The 17564-nt window shown below is 39.6% G+C and overlaps 1 protein-coding gene across 3 annotated transcripts in view; it reads right to left on the minus strand.

The window, feature by feature from the left end:
- ALK (ALK receptor tyrosine kinase) overlaps nt 1-17564 on the minus strand; it is a 327314-nt gene that overhangs the window by 104861 nt on the left and 204889 nt on the right. For 2 of the 3 annotated variants that reach the window (XM_054195890.1, XM_054195889.1), the window contains exon 5: nt 5960-6087. In XM_054195890.1, the coding sequence (XP_054051865.1) occupies nt 5960-6087 (128 nt within the window). Of the gene's footprint in view, nt 1-5959; nt 6088-6405; nt 6437-17564 lie in introns of those variants that run through there. The other variant, XM_054195891.1, reaches the window with a different exon arrangement.

The raw sequence follows: 17564 nt of genomic DNA on the forward strand, positions 1-17564 counted from the left end.
CCATTGTCCTCCCCATATCTCAGGTGATAATAGTGAATCCTATGATTGTTTCAATAAATCCAAGCAGTTAAAACATCACAAGAACTAAGTGGCAGCACTTAATAGTAATAAAAATAAGTTCAATTTGGGGAAAGCAGATTACAGAGTTCATTTTCTTTCACTGAATCAATGGCTCCCCTGTTGAAATAAGCCTTAATTAAGGGAGAAGGTCAGGATAAAAATCAAATATGGCATTAAAAAGATAATGTATTGGCCAATTCTTCAAGGTGTTAAAAAGTACTTAAGACCCACAACTGCTAACACTTGCAGGGGAACTGAGGGATTTCCAGTGTCTCTCAAGCAGTTTCCAGTACCTCTTATGAGCAGGTCCTTCTCTTTTGATTATTAAAGCTTTGGATTTTAAAGGCTGAGGTTTCTCAATTCTGTTTCTTAACGCCAATCACCTAACCTTTTTTGAATTAGAGTAGATGAACCTGCCCACTCTGGTAAGACAGTAACTTTGTGTAAGAAACACACAAAGAAACTCACATTCGGTCCTGCTCTGGCAGATTCCAGCCGTTCCACCTTCTGTATGAATGCATCAATTTTAAAGACCAGTTTTATCAGCATTATTACACCATCTAAATAATTTCTTTATACCTCCCTCTTCATATCTTAAAAACCCAAATACATCATCCGTTGATTACTAAGTAAAACAACAGAACATTACGTCCCATTCACCAACACGCTGGCACGACAGACCTATGAAACCCAAATGCTCTAGATATTCAGGTTCATCTCCCCCTCCCCTTCGGTGAGTACACTAATGTTCTAAATAGATTAAATTATTTAATATAACCATCACTGTCTAAATTTGGCTCGACAAGAAGTAGGTGTTCACAGTCAGCAACAGAAATGCATAATCACTAATTCATTACTGTAAGAAACTATACTACCACTAATTGAGTTACTGTGCCTTTTCTAGAAGCAATATTAAGACTAAATTAGCTTAATTTTTTATTCCTAGCATTACTATAACTTAATTTAAAAAAGATGAAAATGAAAAATGAAAACAAAGATAAGCCCCATAACAAGTGCATTAAATTTATTTTACTTAAATGGGCACAAACCACAAGTGAAATAATTTTCACTTTGGAATTACCTTAAAATGATTTAACTTCACTACAGCCACCACACTCATCTGTAAAGCAGGTTTTTCTCCAACACAAGATCCCTACAGGATTAAAACACTAGCAGGTTAGAGCTGGGGTTTGGCACACAACCCGAAGTCAGAATAATCAGTCATACCTCATGGGAGAGCAGAGGTGAATGGGGGGGAAGGTTGTTGCCAAAGCATTTGGAGGCAAATAGTCTTAAAATAGTAAGTCTTTTCCAAATGCCTACTTAGTAAAATAAGATCCACAGGAAAACTAGCTCAGTGGAACTGTATAAATTGCATAGGCAGCTCCAAGGAAAATGCAGCCAATCTGCCTAATTTTTTTTTTTTTTTTTTTTTTTTTTTTGAATGAAGGATACTCAGAATTTAATCCAAACATACTGAATAATTCCTATTGACTTCAATTAACTCTGGATCTATCCTCTGGCTTGGTAAGTTCCTTAACCATGGCATTAATGCCAAAGGAAATTCTCAAGCTTCCTTTACACAAAAATGACCTGGATAGGCAAGTATTATAGTAAATGCTGTTCCCACATCTCAAATACAGGCAACTACTGAAATTTAAGACTATTCACTGTTCCCCTGAATTTCTGGGCAGTGGTAGATCTCCAGACCATATAAGATGACATGGTGGTTCCACTGAAGGTAGATTTCTTCTTTCCACTGTCCCATATTTACAACTAAACACATAATTAATAAAAAAAATATTGACACAATTAAGTTAGTTCCTTCATAAATTTTCTGTAAACATCTTGCATTTTTACTCAAATGAAACTTACACAAAATTTTTTTAATTATTTATTAACATCTAAGTTAGGTGTAAGTGTGTCATGTGGCACTTCAATTAGAAATTTTTTTACACTGGAACAACCTCCCCAGGGACATGGTGGAGTCCCCACCACTGGAGGTTTTCAAGATGCAGCTGGTCAGGGTGCTAGATAATCTCACCTAGGCTCCCTTTCCCACTAAAGGTTGCACCAGATGATCTTTTGAGGTCACGTCCAACCTGGACTTTTCGACGATTCTATCAGATACTTTTCTAGGCAATTTTCCAGTAGGAAGCATCAAGAACTCATTTTGAAAAGGGACTTACTGGTATTTCATTAAGTTCAGTTAACCACAACATCCTGTCAGCAAATTAATTTATAAGACAAACTGCAGAAAGTGAGCGTACGTGGGAAAACTGAAATGATACATATTCAGATTTTGTCTGAATATACAAAACCACCAGTTTAGTAATGATTCAGATACATAAGTAATCCTGTTTGGAGAAAGCCCTTATTGATTTCCTGCAGTTGATTCCTAAATCTGTTGCTAGACTATTTATCAAACGGAATCATGAAAAATTCTATCTGGCAGTTGCTCATATTTCCTCATACATGTTGCAAGCCTATATTCTTACTCTTCCTTCACCATCTCTTTTTCCAGCAAAACATGCTTCAGGTGTTTGACATTTTCCTTTCTTGAGAGGTCCTCTGTTTCGGATTACGGGTTTTGCTTTTAGTACAACCTTAACTTCAACTGCCATCAATGTATTATAACCATGAGACCATTACAGAACAAACTATTTACCAGCTCTGACAGTAATGAGTGTATTTCCATGTACTTTCAGTATCTACTGAAAAAAGCTATTGCTGAGTGGACAAAAGCATTAACTTAATCAACAATACATAGTCTCTACCCACTCCAAAATAAATATGTTTTTTTATGTTGCTTACTGAGCTTGAAAACTTGAAAGCTAAGTGCTTGCTCTTGGACAGGCTGAGTGTCTGAAATAACTGCTTTTAACAGCCTCAGAGCATCATTAAACCTTTAACACGTTTTAGAAGCATTTGATCTCCACGCCCCTTACTTAAAAAGTTACTTAGAATCGGTAAATCAAACACTGCTAAGTAAAACAATGTCTTGTCATTTACTTGTGCTTACTATTAAGTACTTTAATTAAGACTTTTGGAAATAAGTTAGCAAATTAATTAATTTACAACTGCAATAAAAATCAGTAAGAAACCCATTAAATATCATTAATAAGTCAATACATTACTTAGGAAATTAACTCTATTTTTATTACTAGAAATTACTATCAACTATAAAATGCCACCATACCAATTACTTTCTTGTAAGAAGGAACAAATTCTGAACGGATATTATTAAATTAAAATATTGCTTCTCTACAATTTAAATTTATTTTTTTTTGCTTTGGATACTGCACTTATTTAAATTGGAAGTTGTAAGAAAGAAAATTAGACAATCAATAGTTTAGGTTTTACACACTGACAAACACAATCTGCGTCACATTTAAGGCAGTAATTAAAAGTCAATAGGCTGTAGGATGATGGGCAATGCTACCTGTTAACTGTCATGATCCAAAACCTATAAAATTCCAAGCAGCCTTTCTATTGACTGTAGGGGCTTTCTTATCGGAATCTAATCCTATGGTTCAGGAAAACTTTCTGTTTAAAAAAAAAAAAGGCACTTAGCACATGTCAAGTGCTAAAAAGCCCTTAAAGAATTAAAGCTAGAGGATGAGTACATGAGAAGAATGGTGGTGATGAACTACAGCAATTATAAAATATGCACCAAATACAGTTTGACCAATCCTGAGCATTTAAAACAACCACCACCACCCCAACAACAACAAAAATTGGGAAATTGGGAAATATGAAGATATTCAAGTGACAAATCACTTTGATTTCCTAATGTGCTGCACCACTGAATGAAGAAAGGGAAACGTGGAGCACAATTAAGACACTGCAATGATAGAATTATGTTTCCACTCAACAATGCTTAGTTAGATGGGATATGAATCTAGAATTTTTAAATTTAGAATTAAAAAATATTTCAGAATTTTATCAGTATCTGTATTTTTTTAAAATTTAATTCTCCATTCAATCCCATATAAACTGTTATTTTTTCAGTTCAAATGCATCTTTTTTCATGAGTAAAGAGCTCAAAAAATGGAATTCCCAATGCTCAAAAGCAAATCCCAACCTCAAATTTCTACCTTCTTCAAGCTCCTGTTGGCATTTAATTTAGATCCAAACCTGTTTCTACCTATGGAAATGGCAGCCTAATTTCCTAAGATTGTCTGTGTGCCTTCATTTATTTTTAAATTGTGTATATGATCTTCAACAAAAGGCTTAGAAGACTTGTTACTGTTTCTTAGGTGTTTCTTTCCCATATTCACCCATGTTTTAGATGCTTCAGTGTCATTAAGTTATTCAAACTGCTAAGCTGTCCAAAGGCTTCTAACAGCTGCAGAAAAATTGGGTTTAGATTAATCTTTTCTTATTGCTTTCCCTATTTTCTCCAAGCCTAAGGTGCCACCCTTGGTTGATCATCACCACCTTCTTTCTTGTAAAAGGTCACCTCCTCAGCTGTGTGCAAAAGGCTTAGAATTTCAACCAACTGAAAAAAGAACAAGTGGTTTTATTCCCTGGTGGTATTATTCATACACCGTGTCCTGTAAGCAGAGCAGGGGAGTAGCCAATTGCCACAAATCTGTAGACAAAATGGGAGATTTGCTCCTTCTTTTGCTCACAAGATGTCTTAATAGCCTCAGCAACTGACATCTGTCATCTGCAGAACAAGGCCCAGTATTGGCATGAGCTCACTCAGCCAACATTATCCTTTCACTCAGCTGACTGTCCATCACCTAAGTTTCTCCTTCAAGTGCTCCCAAGAGAAAAATTCAGGTACCTTCATGGGAGCCGGATATCTCCTGTTGCAATGAATTCCCAAAGCACTGTGGATTTCAACAACTTCTGTCCCATTCACATTTTATGTCTTGGGGAGTTGAAATACTTTCTTTTCAGGCTCAGAGAGATACCAAGATGCATTCCGTACCTCGGCAGCAGAAGAGGTGCATTCTATCTGAACATGCCTTGTGCTTTCAGCACAATGTCAGGCTGTTCCTTGTTGGAGCTCAGAGATCACCTTTATGTACGGACAGTGCAATAAACCCCTTAACACAACTGGCCTTTGTGGAGAGCAACATAAATAACCAAAATAATGTATATTCTCTAGCAGATTTCCCTGTCCTAGACAGGTTGAAAAGAAGGACATGCAGCTCAACTCAGCAGTACTCCAAATAAATAAAATGGACAAAAGGTAATGTGTTAAGTGCTATAAGCAATAATATTCTTCACTGACACCCCATCTAAAGATTTCAGTATGATTCACAAGCTCCATAAAGCTGGTAGAACTAAAATGCAGCTGCTTCTGGCATGAAGCACTGAATTTACACACTTGGATTGATAACAGAGCTTGTATTTAAAAAAGTAACCCCCATTAAGGTTGCCCATCATTAAAATTCCACACACTACATTGAGCTGTTAGGGTTATTATTAGGGGAAACTCAGCGATAACTGCTTGGAACATGGCCACAGACAGACATACTTTATTAGAATAAAAATTCCCATAGTTATTTAAAAAAGCAACCCCAAAATTTGTTACCAGAAACATTAAAAAGATGGCTTGCAAGCTATCTGTCTAGGAACCACTCATCTGTTCCACTTGGAAGCCCTCAAGACAGGCATCTGGCAAGCCAGGATGAATACTGCTTTGGTTCTCCCAAAATGAAATTTTCCTAGAAATTCTTTCCAAAGGAAAAAAAAAGCACAAACAACAAACCACTTGCTTCCTTGCTTGCACTTTTAAGGCAACATTAAAAATAACAATCTTTATTTAAATGATTGATTTGACGAGAAGCTTTCCTTCTGTGAAGGTTCTGTAACAGCCAGAAATCATGCTCCTCTCCAAAAAGGCATCTAAAGACTATGAGCTAGAGGCAAAAAAATACGTTACCTGTACTGCAGTTCTTCATCGCAAAGGAATCCACAGCTGCTACGCTCTTGTTCCCATTAGCAACATACTCCAGTGAGATCCGAAATGGTTTCTCTAGATGTCCAACTCTCCTTTGAAGCAACACCCATCTGGTCTCATCATACAGCAAGAGGAAAGAACAAAAGGAGAAGACCAGTAAGAAAGGCTACTTTACAAGGACCAAATCCCCCAAAGCAGCAGCTCCACGTGTGGCTAGTCATACTGTGCCTCCTACCCCAGCCCTCAGTCCCCTCACGGTGCCCCATGGTCAGGGCCTTTCCTTCCCATGGATTTTGCAAAAGCAAGCTTTTAAGCACCAAGACTTCCACCCAGCTAAGATGTGGAAAACTCAGCTAAATAGTAGCTTATCGCTCTCTTCTGTCACACTTTCTCACAGATGTCTGCCTGCTGTTTAAAAGAAGCCTCACTTTCTTTGCAAAGCAAGCTGTGAAATCTGTAGCGCACACGCACACCCCCTCTAAATATCACTCCTCCTGCTTCTCACCGGCAAAGTCTCTTAGTCACTCAGGCAATATGCCAGTCTCCAGGGCTTGCACAAGAGCTGTAATTCCCAGCACTGCGTCGCTGGCTGAGGTCACACGCTTTGATTCTAATGGAGCTGGCTGGAACATCTACACGCACATGAAGCACTACAGCTACAACATGCCATTTCTCCTCCTCGCACTTCCTCCCCCCCGGCCTCCCAAACAAACAAACAAAGTTCCATCAAGTAAAGCAAGGAGCTAAGGAACAAGGTTAGCAGCCCTGGAGACTAACATCCACGCTCCAACAGTGTTACAACTTAGTCTGCTTGTTGCCAAGAGTAAATGAGAACAAGAAGTCTGTATGAGCTTAACTTACTCTCCAAGATGCTAGAAGACATCAAGGCCTGTCTGTCTTTAACATCCACCTTCTCCCCTCTGATCAGCTGGGTCTGCTGCTCCACCTGAAATACCTTGCCAGGCAGCACAAGAATTCCTCCTAGACCCTCAGCTCTTACATATCACCCTCTGATTTAACTTTCAAATGTTCTGTCCAGCAAGACATGTCTAAAGGTAGACAGTAAGAATATAAATATCTGTCTTCTTCCCAATATTCTGGAATTCTGATCTGCAAGGAAACCTTTGAGGAATAAAATACTTGTATGATAACATGCTCTGGCTGATTTCATCTTTCATCCTTGGGCAGAGCCTGCCAGTAAAACCACTTGTTGACACCCTTTGTGAAGGGCTGCTTCCCAAGAGGCGTGATACAGAGCCTAGAACCCATTTCACCCCAGTTTATTCAGTACCTGCTCGCTAACCGTAACCGTGATCAGAGATGAGAGATTCTGTCAAGCCACTCAGTCACTAGTAATCTGCTTTTTCACATTTCTCTTCTGTTACAGGAAAAAAACGCAGCACTGAGGAAAAAAGATCTCTTTGTAGCGTACTGTAACTGGTCATCTGGAGCCAAACAAGACAACAGGGGTCTAATAAAGTTTATTAGGAAATGCTCTTTACAGCTCCAGCTGCAATTTTTAAAAGATGAGAACAAAAACTTATTGTGTTTCCTTAAGTTCCTTTCAAACACCAATATTAAGCATTTTTGAGGAGGACTGTAATTATTTCTAGTTGACATAATGGGTCGGGGAAACATGTTTTTTATTGCTTTAACAAAAATGTTCCTGCATCACTGAATGGTTTGGGTTGGAAGGGACCTTAAAGATCATCTACTTTCAAACCCCTGCCATGGCCAGGGACACCTCCCACCAGACCAGGTTGCTCAAAGCCCCATCCAGCCTGGCCTTGAACACTTCCAGGGATGGGGCATCCACAGCTTCTCTGGGCAACCTGTTCCAGTGTCTCACCACCCTCACAGTAAAGAATTTCTTCCTAATATCCAATCTAAATCTACCCTCTTTCAGTTTGAAGCCATTACTCCTCATCCTATCACTGTATGCCGTTGTAAAAAGGCCCCCTCCAGCTTTCTTGTAGACCCCCTTCAGGTACTGGAAAGCTGTTACAAGGTCTCCCCAGAGCCTTCCCTTCTCTAGGCTGAGCAACTCCAACTCTCTCAGCCTGTCTTCACAGCAGAGGTGCTCCAGCCCTCTGATCATCTTCGTGGCCCTCCTCTGGACCTGCTCCAACAGATCCACGTCCCTCTTGTACTGAAGACTCCAAAGCCGCACACAGTACTTCAGACGGGGTTTCATGAGAGCAGAGCAGAGGGGCAGAATCACTTTCCTTAACCTGCTGGCCATGCTTCTTTTGATGCAGCCCAGGATGCAGTTGGCTTTCTGGGCTGTGAGCGCACATTGACAGCTCAATGTGGAGCTTCTTATCCACCAACACCCCCAAGTCCTTCTCCTCAGGGCTGCTCTCAATCCATTCTCTGCCAAGCCTGTATTTGTGCTTAGGATTGCCCCAAGTGCAGGACCCTGCACTTGGCCTTGTTGAACTTCACAAGGTTTGCATGGGCCCACCACTCAAGCTTGTCCAAATCCCTCTGGATGGCACCCCTTCCCTCCAGCGTGTTGACCGTGCCACACAGCTTGGTGTCGTCAGTAAACTTGCTGAGAGTGCACTGAATCCCACTGTCCATGTTGCCAACAAAGATGTTGAACAGCACCAGTCCCAGTCCCAACTCCTGAGGAATGCCACTCACCACTGTTTTCCACTTAGAGTTGCAGTTAACGGCTCAATATCCAACTGCAACCATCCGGACAGTTCCTTATCCACCAAGTGGTCCATCCATCAAATCCGTATCTCTCCAATTTAGAGACCAGGATGTCATGTGGGACCTGGCTTTGCAGAAGTTCAGGCAGATGATGTCAGTTCCTCTCCCCTTATTCATCAATGCTGTAAACCCATCATAGAAGGCCACCAAATTTGTCAGGCATGACTTGCCCTCGGTGAAGCCATGTTAGGTGTTGCCAATCACTTCCTCATTTTCCATGTGCCTTAGTAGATTTTCCAAGAGGATCTGCTCCATGGCCTTGCTGGGCATAGAGGTGAGACTGACCAGAATGTAGTTCCCCTGGTCTTCCTTTTCTCCTTTTTTTAAAATGGGGGTTACAGTTCCCCTTTTCCAGTCAGTGGGAACTTCACCAGACTGCCACGACTTTTCAAATATAATGGAAAGCAGCTTAGCAACTTCATCGCCCATTCGCTGGTGGATCAAGTACCCTCATCAGCCTCTGGTGTACGGGTTTGTGCTTGCACATGGGCTGTGCACAAGAGCACATATTTTCTGGGGAAGGGAACCCACTGGAACAGATGTTCTGAACAAAAGAAACTACATGATTTATCTGGCATCCATAACAAGAACCTCTTTCTCCAGAAGTACACCAAAATTTGGATGCTATAAAGTTAAGACACACTTCCGTAAGGAAATACAACAACATATGTGTATGACATTTGCACCAATCAACCACCACTTGTGCCTCCTACAAGCATAGATCAATCCCAAATTGCAGACCCTATACTGCTACCAGCAAAGAGACTTTTCTTTGCTCCAGAGGCAGACACACCGTTTATCTCATTAGGGACACAACCATGTCATTACTCTCCATTGAACTGGACAAAATTCCCAGCAGGCAAGGAAGCTGACAACAGGTACGTTAAGTACCTAAAGAAAAGTCCTAAGCAAGGGCTTCCTAAAGACCCTGCTGACAGCTAACACAGTTCAGCTTGCAACTCGGAAAAGCAAATGCTGCTTTTTAGTGATCTACTAGGTTTCTTCCTCCCTCCTTTTCCAACAAGTGAAACTAGACTGCTAAGTTTCATTTTTTGTTTACAGTTATTTTCATTTCCACATCTCGTCTTCTGACTTCTGTGCTTGGGGTTCTTGCTTGAGAAGAGGACGTTGGCATCCTCGCTCCTTTTCTGTTCTCCTCCCACAAATAGATAAATCTGCTTTTACTGAAATTAAATAAAATAAAGCACTGAGAGTATTTTAAATGCCTAGCTTCTGTGTGCGTTATTTCTTTTGATGTCATGTCAAGTTAGGCATATTGTAGGGATTAGAGCATATGAATTTCCCTACAAATAGAGTAAAAAACCACCCTAGATTTAATTTTGGTTATGAAATACAGAAGCATCTGTATGTCATGAAAATCGTTCTCCTCAGCTTCAGAAGACTGATGGATTTTAATTCCAAGTACGCAGTGGCTCTCAACAATGATTTCCATTTCTGTGCTACTGCTAACCCTCTGGATAAATGTGCCAGGAGTTTTAGGAATTGCTTTTCTGAGTTACTGGTGCAATAACTTTAGTTTGAAATTCTCAGGTCTCTCATAGTTTACCACAGAAACTTTATTAACTCCCAGAGCTGTTGCCAAGCAGGTATTTTATATCACTGCAATGCAAGACTGGAAAAGGCAGACTCACTCAAGTATAGATTCATTACAAAATATATTCATATTTTGTGGTACAAATTCCTACAATAGGTTGTCTGAGATTCAAAGATTCATGTGAAAAGAAATCTGAAATATCAGCCTCTTTCTTCAGACACACAAAAATAAGTGAGCTAAATATGACACTAACTAGTGGATTTATCAGGGACACTAAAAATTCCTATTGGGTCAGTAGAGACCCACAGGCAAAGTTGGATGGGAGTCGATTCTGCCATCATTCCGTGGCAGAATAGGGAGTCTTATCTCCAGACCTTTCCATACAACACGCTGTATTTGAAAAACCCATGCTCATTTGCAGATCCTGTACTACAGGCTGCCTGGCAGCAGCAAGATCTACTTCAGCATAACTGATACGCATTAGATGTTAATTCGTAGTAACTTTATTAAATTTCTATTAGCGGCCTATATGTTACAAATCTAATTTTAGAAAGCATTTAGCAAGGTAACAGAAAAGCTACTTCAGTCATCTTTTGAGACAGATAGGGAAATACCTCGTGTGAAACCTCTTCATACTGAAATCATGCTTAACCAACACGATAGCTTTCTGGCCGAGATGATCAGCTTGGTGCATGAGGGGAGCAGTGGATGTTGCTTATCTTGACTTTCATAAGGTTTTCAATGCTGTCTCCCATGCCACTCTCACTTACAAACTGATGGAAGTACAGACTATGTAAGTGGACAGTGAGGTGGACTGAAAACTGGCTGAACTGCCAGGCTTAGAGGGTTATCATCAGTGGTACAAAGTTGAGCTGGAGGCCGGTCACTAGTGGTATACCTCTGGGCCAATAATGTTACTTAGATGTAATGTTACTTAAATGTCATTAATTACTTAGATAATTGGACAGGCTGCACCATCAGCAAGTTTCCAGCCCAACTGGGAGGAGTGTTTGATACACAGAATGGTTGGGCTGCCACTGAGAGGAGCCTTGAAAGGCTGGAAATTTGCACCAGCAGGAACCTCATGAAGTTCAACAAAGGGACATACAAAGTGTTGCCTGTGGGGAGAAACAACCCCATGCACCAGCACAGGTCGGAAAGCAGCTTTGCAGAGGACTACTTGTGGGCCCTGGTAGACAAAATATTGAACCTAAGCTAGCAATGTTTTCTCAATGACAAGGAAAGCCAATAGCTTCCTGGGCTATGCTGGGAACAGCAGATCAAAGTGGTGATTCTTCCCCTCTATTCAGCACTGGGGAGAGACACATGTGGAGTGCTGGGTCCAGTGCTGGACTTTGCAGCACAAGAAAGACATGGACTTACTGAAGTGAGTCCAGCAAACAGGCACAGAGATAATTAAGGGACTAGAGCATCTGACATACAAGAAGAGGCCAAGAAAATTGGGTTTTGTGTAGTCTGGACAAGTCTTTCTTCGGTAAAGAAGACAGAAGCAGACAGTGGTATCCAACAAAAGGACAACAGGCAAGCACAAGGCACCTTTACTTGGATTGAAAAAAAAAGAAATTCCATTTAAACACAAGAGAAAACTTGCTTACTCTAAGGGGGATTGAACACTGGAACAAGTTGCCCAGAAATCTTATGGAGTCTCAATCATTTTGGAGATATTCAAAACCTGACTGGATATGGCTCTGGGTAACCTGCTGTAGCTCACCCTGCATTGAGCAGACAAGTTGGACTAGTCAATCTCAGAGGTTCTTTGCAACCTCAACCATTCTGCAATTCTGTGAAACTTTGGTCCTAAAAGCAAATTACAGCAGATAACAGATTGCTTCTGTTATCTTCTGCATAACCTCCAAGCACTCTACAGAGTGATGAATCAAGGTGGTAAGCTGACAACTGCAAGGACAATGGCATCAGTTACTGTGCACATAGCTATCATCTCTGCACAGCCTTCAACATCAAAACCTATTTTTACCACAATGTTGGCTGTAACAACCATGATGATCTCTCTAGATACTGCCTCAAGCAATAAAAAAGACCACACTTTAACATCTTAATTTAATCCTTTACGCTGTAAAGCAACACACTACATTGCATTGTTTAGGCACTGCTCAGTGTCTTGATACAGCAGGCCAGATCCACCCAACAGGACCTTCATTGAAGTTACAGTAAGAAAGAAATTGGCTCAGATATCTAGAATCTGCAATATACATAGATTTAGACAGAAACTAATAACACCACGGTCTTCAGTGACAGTGTAGCTCAAAATCCTAGATCTAAATATTTTCAGACTTTAGAAAAGTTCAGATCTGGATATATTATCTAGACAGAATTTGTCACTTAAAGAAAGCCCAGGCAACACCCAGAGTTTCTCCTATGAGGCTGTATTGCTCTTCTCCAAAACAAAAAATGCTGCTGACAGAACCTGAACACAGTACAAGGGAAGAATTTTCAAATACTCTTCTTTCTATATACTCATTCATACTCCTTAATGTCAAGGTATGTCTACAAACCACCTTGAGCCTCACAAGGGTTAGGTGTTAGATCCTGAACAAGCCAAAGTACTTCTCTGTAACCTAAGCTTTCTTAAATGTCCCGTCCATGACTCAGTTTGCTAGGTACCAGGTTTTGCTCCCCCACTTTTCTTTCACATGTAGTTACCCAGTTTCAGAAGCCATAATCCAGTCTTCATGGAAACTTAATTTTTGATATATATTTATAGTTTAGACACTCCTCGGTTGTGCGTGTAGCTTCAGGAGGAACACATTACTGATTAATTCTAATCAATACACTAATGCTTTAGATGCCATTTTGCGTGCTCCTCTGGGTAATGCTGGCACTGATTAATTGCAAGTACAAGTCAGGATGCTCTCTTAGAGGCAGTGAATAAAAATAAAAAAAAAAAAAAGTGCTAGAACTCTCACGTAAAATCTCAAGCCAGAACGCTTGCATCCTACATTTATCTGTCTTCATGGATAAATAATTTTGAATCCAATTAACATACACATACTCACTGGTGCTCTTTCATCCTGCTAAAGAGGGGTTTCAAAATGTTTGATTCCTGAAAGCTTTGGGACTTCATCTTGACATTCCATGTATAGCAACCATCTTTGTGACCATTCCCCAGACATCCGTCTACATTTGGAGGGTAGAATTAATTTCTGTGCCATCAGCCACGCTGACACCTGTGTTGCCACCTATGTCTTCAGTACAGTGCACTGTCTGTTTGCACCAGCCCCTAGGCATAATTTGTTTCACCCAGAAAACCATCCCAGCCTGGCTCTGATCAAGCCACTGCTTTCTCACATTTAGAGGCCAATTTGAAAGTCTTCAACATATGAGAAGAATATAGAAACGATTAGCAAAAACCAAAGAACCGACCCTTAAATCCTGTTGCCTTGTATAAATAAATGGGTAAATGAGGGCTAAGCACACGTGAACTGTGGTGTGGGAAAATGAAGAGCTGCATGGCCCCTCCTGGGTCACAATTCAGCATGTGAGCTCCCAGCAGCTATTAATAGGAGGCTTAAGGGAAGACAAGAACTTCAAACTATCCCCTCTACTTAAGAAAAAAGCTCTCTAAATTCAATCTGTGTTTTGCTCTCTCATCTCCACTTGCCACAGAAAAAAATTGTGGAATTTAACAGACTCCTCATACCTAAGATGAATTACAGTGTGATTTTATTTCTGCAGGTCCAGGCTCTCTCTCATCTAAAATACTCCTATTGTTACCAACACTCATGGTATACCTGGGAGGAAAATGCAATGTATCTCAGCAAGGACTTAGTTTTATCTCTTTGGTAAAAGGTTCAGCGAACTTTTGGGAATTACAAAATTAAATGGCAATAATAGCAGCTGCATCAGAGTATTTCACATTAAAATCCACCTGCGGCACAATAAAGGTAGTGAAAAAAATTAGAAGCTGATTTTTGAGAATGAAACCTTGATAAGGGCAGAATTAAATTTATCAGTAGGTGTCCAAAAGAGAATTTTTCTCCTTTACTAGATGAATTGGTGAAAGAACATAACTTTCTCCATCCTGCATGCCATTGCATAATTATACAGGAGTTTATAACAGGTTTTAATCTTGCCTCCATGCTGCTCCAGACCCTCTTTTGCTTCAGCAATTAATGTGCACTGCACAAAGGAAGAACCAGACTAGACCTTTTCAGACTGCAGCAAACAGAAAATTAAAAAATGTTTTCAAGAAGATGCCAATACAATTCTAGGAGACAGAAGGAGAGAAAAAATAAAATGACCCATAGGAGGCTGTGTAAACTCTTTTCTCATTAGTTCAAACAATACAATACACTGTCCTGTAATTACTTTTAATTATCAACTTTAAATTAATTTCAGTTTACAGGTCTTAAAGTTACTCAGAAGACATCAGGGCCTGAATTTGACACATGATGATGTAGTCTTGAAAAGGATCTACTTTCTAAAATGGCAACAAATAAAGTTACTGTATATTAATGTGAGAGATTATTTAGCATTAAAGGAGTAGGTTCTTGATGTGCAAAGAAGAAAGCTTGCAAAGCAAACTCTTCTGCTCACGAATCATTCTACTTAATAAGAGAAAGAAAAATGGTATATATTTTCCTCTAGTGATTTAATGCTAGTTGTTTTTCTACCCTTTTCTATGGCCTGTTTCATAAGCTAGATGTAACTGTTAGTGACAGGTTAAATACAGTTAAGACCTTTATTAGTGTCACTGCATCAGACCTTAACATCCTTGTGACTGGTTCCAAGACTGCTTCCTTGCCTTTCCTTCAAAATGCCTATAGAAGACAGCTTCGCAAAAGTTTTGCCATAAAAAAAGATTAAATAATTGTAATGATTTTCTTTCCTTTTACTCTTTTAATGCTTTTAAAATAAAACTAATAACACCATCCCCACCCCCACAAAGAAAATGCTCTGTAATTCTGCTAGGTTTGACCGATGAGTCAAACACAGCGTATAAAGACCTTGCCTGGAACACGAGACCACCAAGATTTTGCAATGATATCAACTCGTGTGCTGGGAAGGAAGCTAACTCTATCCATCTTTTAGGATTGCAATGCTGGGCCCTTTTGTAAAGCTACTCCACTGAGAATTGTACAACTAGGGAGACATCGCAATATGTCAGAAATTGCTTTTGGGCTTCAGCGAGACAGAAGTAGCCCATAAAGGATATTTTTATGTTATTCTTATTCTTGGATAACAATGAAAGTTTGCAATTAAGCCACTAGAGTTTCATTGGTAATAGAATCTTCTCCTATGTTTAGAGCATGCTACAAGACCACAACAAAACTACTTTACACGGGAAAATTTATTAAAATGGCAGAAGATAAAACCTACTGAAAAATATATCTTCCTGTTAACTTACATAGAGTTAAAAATATTATTTTTTTTTATCTCTTTCCTGAGCGTTTCTTAGAAAAACCACTGTTAGAAAGATTTTGCCTTACTAACCCGGTGAAAATAAACTCCCTGCTCTGAAAATTTGAAGACTTACATTTGAATGCTGTAAAGTATTGAATCAGGTAAGTAACTAAAGAACTGCAGCCTCACAATTAAATCTAATTCTTCTGATTACAAATGAGAATCTTTTAATGGAATTTAATACAGATAGAGGCCCTGGAAGAAAGAGCACAGGAGCTGCAAAGGGATTCAAAGACAGACAATGAAATTATGCCGTATGGTGGTGGGCAAACGTCTTTCCAACAGAGTAATCTGGCACCTTTGCACTGGAATGTAACCCACTAAATGGCAGGGTTATTATTAGTTCAGTTTTCCTTTCTAAAAATGTCTGTGGAAAGAGTAATCCAGATACTTACAGGATGATTACTGTTACTGACCATTCTGAAATGTAAATTTAATGCTACAGGCATGCTAAGAAACTCATCTACTCAGAAGCACTGTTGGCCAAGTGGGACTGAGACATAAGAAAGCACTGGTTTTTTACATGACACAACAAATTATTTTAATTAGCCACTTCATCACATCCAATAAATAGTTCTGAGTTCTTCATGGGAGCTCCCCACTGACATAACATGAGTAATCACTCCAGTAGGGGACAACTGGAATTGAAAATACAGTAGAGCTAAACAACTTGCCCAGATGAATATGTTCATCTGGCACTGAACTTTTCATTCTGTTCCCCAGCTAAACCATGCAAGGCGGAACTTTCTTCCATCTCTTGAGAAGTACACGGTTGGAGGCACTGCTGGGATGCTACAAATAGAAATCGTAGCTGAGACGTAGCATCAAAACTGATGTGAAAAGAACAACAACTCAGCATACTTCTCTGATGCACGAGGGCTCTTTATTGTCACCTCCTCTTGTAGTCCTCTCCTTATTTGCATTTGAGCGTGATTACACTTCCTTTAATGAAGCTAACACTGCCAAAAAAATGAGATTTCACAAATTGCAATAACTGCTGGCAGCATGTAAGCCATGGCAATCCCAGGAACACTTAGCATTCATACAAACCATTACATCTTTAGACGCTTATATAGACCTCACAGCCCCTTAGCAAAGAAATCAAACACCTCAGTTTTCAGGTGGGTGAAAAGAAGGCACAGGAAGGTTATATGACGCATTTAGTCAGTAACTAGATGTCAGAAATCAGATCAGAGATAAAAATTTCTGATTCTTATTCCTATGTCCTAATCCACTGCATCATGCTGTTTCTGATGAGGGTAATTAAATTTCATGCTTTGGGGAGTAACTTAATTGTCTTTGAGGATCAGAAGGAAATTCCATCCTTTCAACCTAATGTACAGCACTACTTAGGTGTGCCAAAGAGTAGTTTTCATTTTTTATTTAAATATCGAAAGTAAAAAATAATCTAATCTTAATTACAGTCAAGTACAATTAAAGCTTCAGAAAGACAGGATGTCTTTTCAAAGAGAAGAGTAGTGGCAACATATTCTGAAATAACTGAGTTCTCAGTAGCTGTGTCTGGGAGACCAATTAAACTTGGATTTTTATCTCAGCACTCAGCAATGGCTTTTCACGACACAGCTAAAGGGAAGTGTGAATATTGTGCCTGCTCACCTTCTAAACGGTGGAATAAAAACCATGAAAGATTGTAGGTTCAAAGGCTGAAAGAATGGATGAGAGGGAAGGTTTTACTTAACAGAACAGCTGTGCTTAACTCTGTATCCTTTAGGGATATGTTGCAATTATCTGTCAGCTTTAATAACCTAGACTTCAAAATAAGGTATCAATATATCCAAAGAAAGATTAAGGACTGGATGAAGGACTGTTTGGATCATAAGGTTCAGAAGGATTTACAGAACACCTACTCCA

The sequence above is a fragment of the Rissa tridactyla genome, chromosome 3 (genome assembly GCF_028500815.1).
Source record: "Rissa tridactyla isolate bRisTri1 chromosome 3, bRisTri1.patW.cur.20221130, whole genome shotgun sequence".
NCBI classification, from domain to species: Eukaryota; Metazoa; Chordata; class Aves; order Charadriiformes; family Laridae; genus Rissa; species Rissa tridactyla.